The sequence below is a fragment of the Hevea brasiliensis genome, chromosome 16, assembly GCF_030052815.1.
Source record: "Hevea brasiliensis isolate MT/VB/25A 57/8 chromosome 16, ASM3005281v1, whole genome shotgun sequence".
Classification (NCBI taxonomy): Eukaryota; Viridiplantae; Streptophyta; class Magnoliopsida; order Malpighiales; family Euphorbiaceae; genus Hevea; species Hevea brasiliensis.
In genome coordinates, this window is record NC_079508.1 from 49,194,025 (window position 1) to 49,197,198 (window position 3,174).

Sequence of the window (3,174 nt, forward strand, 5' to 3'; positions counted from 1 at the left end):
TCAAACCCATTTTATTAGAGTTCGATAGGATTAAGTATCCACAAAAATCCGAATTAGATCCAAATTTAATTACATTATCCGAAAAATTCTATCAGGTTGGGTACCTATAAAAATTCGGCCATTGCCATCCCTACTAATTTTATTGTAATAGATGATTTAGAAAAAAAAAATTATCTCACTTTATTTACTGTTTTAAAAAATAAAAAATGCTATTTTTTTTAATTGTGCCTTTATTTATTATTATTTTTAATATATTTATCTTTTCTTAATGCATTTCTACATTCCAATAATATTATAAGAATATTTTAATTAATTATTAATTTTTTTATAAAAATAATATTATCTAATTATTTTTTCAATTTTTGTATAAAAATTTGAAAAAAATTATTGAATTAAATTCGGAGGGGGTATAATTTAATTAAATAGTAGAAACTCAATAACAACCCAACAGACAAAGATAAAGTGGGTGGCTTCCAAAGTGCATAGAAATTGGCATTTCTGCTCACAAAATGTGGCAATTTTGGCATTCAAAGATTCGAATTGGAAGAGAACTTCAACATACCGAGGAACCAAAATGTTAATATTGTTTCAAATTACATGCCATAAGGTACATGACAAAAGAATGGGTATTAGAAAAATAGATCTACAACATAAAAATAAAGCTGAATTTGCCTATCAAATGACCCACCAAAACTAAAAACAAAGAAATTAAACATGGCGCCATTAACAAGCCCGCAACTTGCTAACCTACCGATAAGTAATCAAAGATCATCAAATTTCCAACCTAGTGATCCCTTTCTTCTTCTTCTCTATCATCCTCACCATGAAGAGGATACACCAAAAGCAAAGCAAGAGATTTATAAAAATTAAATAAAGATCCTAATTATGTTTATATATGTCTCCCTAGAGAAAAAAAAGTGAAAAAAAAAAAAAGAAATTCACTGGTCAAAGATATTGTTGAAATTGAAATTGTTGAAGAGGTCTATAGATGGAGTTGGAGAAGTCAGGTGAGGAGAAACAAAGGTTGAAGGACTAGGCATGAAACTTCCCTCCATGAAAGTCCTGTTACCGTGAAGCACAGGGCTCAAATCATGGAAGAAGCCAACCATGTTTGGATCGGACTGTGGAGAGAAGAAATTTGATGGCAGTGGAGGAAGTGAAGCAGGCCCTGGTGAAAGAATACCAGGAAACAAATTACCTTTTCTCTCCATTAATTGACCCATTTCTATCCCATCCAACAAACCCACATCGCCACTATCTACCTTACTCTTCTCCTTCGGTGACTTCGCCTTCTCTATCGTTGCATACCTTGCCGCCGGCGATATTGCACCACCATCGTTATTAAAGGGATTAGAAGTCGAATAATTAGTAGCAGAGGAAGAAGAAGAAGAGCCTGTGAGGCGTTGCACAAGGGTCATGAAGTCACTAGGGTTTGTATGGATGACTTTCGGTGAAACTGTGTAGATTATGACCGGTGGTCGCGGCTGCGTTGGTTGCTGTTGTTGTTGTGATGGTTGTGGAGCTACAGGGGGTTTCTTGATCTTGTGTGAATCTTTACGGACTTTAAGAGCAGGTGGTCTAGGACCCTGAAGTTCTTTTCTTGGAGATCTGCTAACAGGAAAGTCAGACGAATCCATGCTCTACTATGAATAGAGACGAAGAGCAGCAGAAGCAGAAGGAGAATAGAAAAGATGGAGATGGAGATGGTGAATGCGAGGACAAGACAAGCATTACTAGAATATCTAAAAATAAGGGTAATTTATATAGGAGACGGAGAGAAATCCTTCAGATAGAACAAGTCAAAGGAAATTAAAAAAATAAATAAATAGGTAAAGATAGTCTACTATAGTAAAGTAATTTTTTATTTTTTCTAGTAAGAGATGGCCGGTTTCGTGTGGCGTTGTGAATGTTTGAACATGTCCCTATGCAATGCAACTCCCAAGCTTTGCTTGAAGCTATACATGCGGAAAGGGTCATATCATATGCCACGTCAGAGACTGGAAGATGATGTAGGATTCCAGGTAGGCATATCTAAGAGCTACTTATAGCAATTGCTTTTGTTTCTTTTTACCATTTTGGCTGTAGTTTGTACTTGGAATTGGGTTCATCGTGCATGACTTTTACACGATTGAAGCATTTAAGTTGGGTTTATATATGTGAGGTCTGCTAGCACGTGGCAGAAACTCGGGTGCTGGGGTGCAAGTTGATGTGGAGAGGCCCATCACACTCGTTGAAATTTCCCTTCCATATTAGTTCGACATAAGAGTGGGAGTCGGTAAGACTTGAATTATTAATTTTAATGAAAATATTAATTGAATCTTATTATTAAATTAATTATTATTAATAATTAATTTTTTTAACATTAAAAATGTGATTTCGTCTTATTATCAAGTTAATTTACATTAAATCAATTGATTAAAGACAACTAAAACAGACAAAAAAAAAAAAAAACTTGAGTGCAAATAAAAGAGCACATGATTAACATTTTATCTCCGGCCCATGAATTTGTGGTGATTTCCAAATGAAAAGACATTTGAGTGATTTTATTCCACTTTGAAATTTACACAAGTTTGAAAAACATGTTAAATTAAGAAGCTTCTGGTTAAACAATGATAAGTGAGTTAATTTACTATTTTAATATTTTTTATAATTAAAATTTATTATATTTAATTTTAAATTATTATTTAATATTCCCTAATTAATATATTTTAAAAAATATTTTTTTAATAATAATTTCAATAATAATACCAAATAAACTTAAAAAATAATCAGAGGATTATAATGTTACATTAGGGTATATTTTAATTAGTTTTCTTGAAAAACATGTACATAAATATTTAGTTGTAATGGTCATTTTCTTTACCATTAATTAATCCTTAATGAAGCATGAGAAAAAAGGGTACAGGAAATTAGGATGAATGATACAGGTCAATGCAGGAGTTGAAGTTGTCTCTAGGTAGACAGGGTCTGCGACTAGTCCTTCGTCCTAGCGGTCGTGTGGGGGTCTCCAGACTCGAACAAGTCCTTCCACTTGTTAACTAGTAATTAATGTATTTATTTATAAACCCATTAATTTTTTGTGAGTTTGATAAGACATATTTAAAATTAGAATAATTAAAATAATTTTATTATATTTTTTTTATATTTTATAATAAAATCTTATGGATAAATATT

The 3,174-nt window shown here is 32.2% G+C and overlaps 1 protein-coding gene across 1 annotated transcript; it reads right to left on the reverse strand.

Annotated features, from left to right (window-relative positions):
• Positions 1-559: 559 nt before the first annotated feature.
• LOC110635988 (protein MKS1-like) lies at positions 560-1,833 on the reverse strand. Its single transcript, XM_021785493.2, has one exon. It carries the CDS (start codon positions 1,635-1,637, stop codon positions 939-941), a length of 699 nt encoding a protein of 232 aa, XP_021641185.2. The 5' UTR covers positions 1,638-1,833; the 3' UTR covers positions 560-938.
• Positions 1,834-3,174: the final 1,341 nt, after the last annotated feature.

Coding starts and splice junctions, on each gene's coding strand:
- LOC110635988 (XM_021785493.2), bottom strand. CDS start 1,637: ATGGATTCGTCTGACTTTCCTGTTAGCAGATCTCCAAGAAAAGAACTT.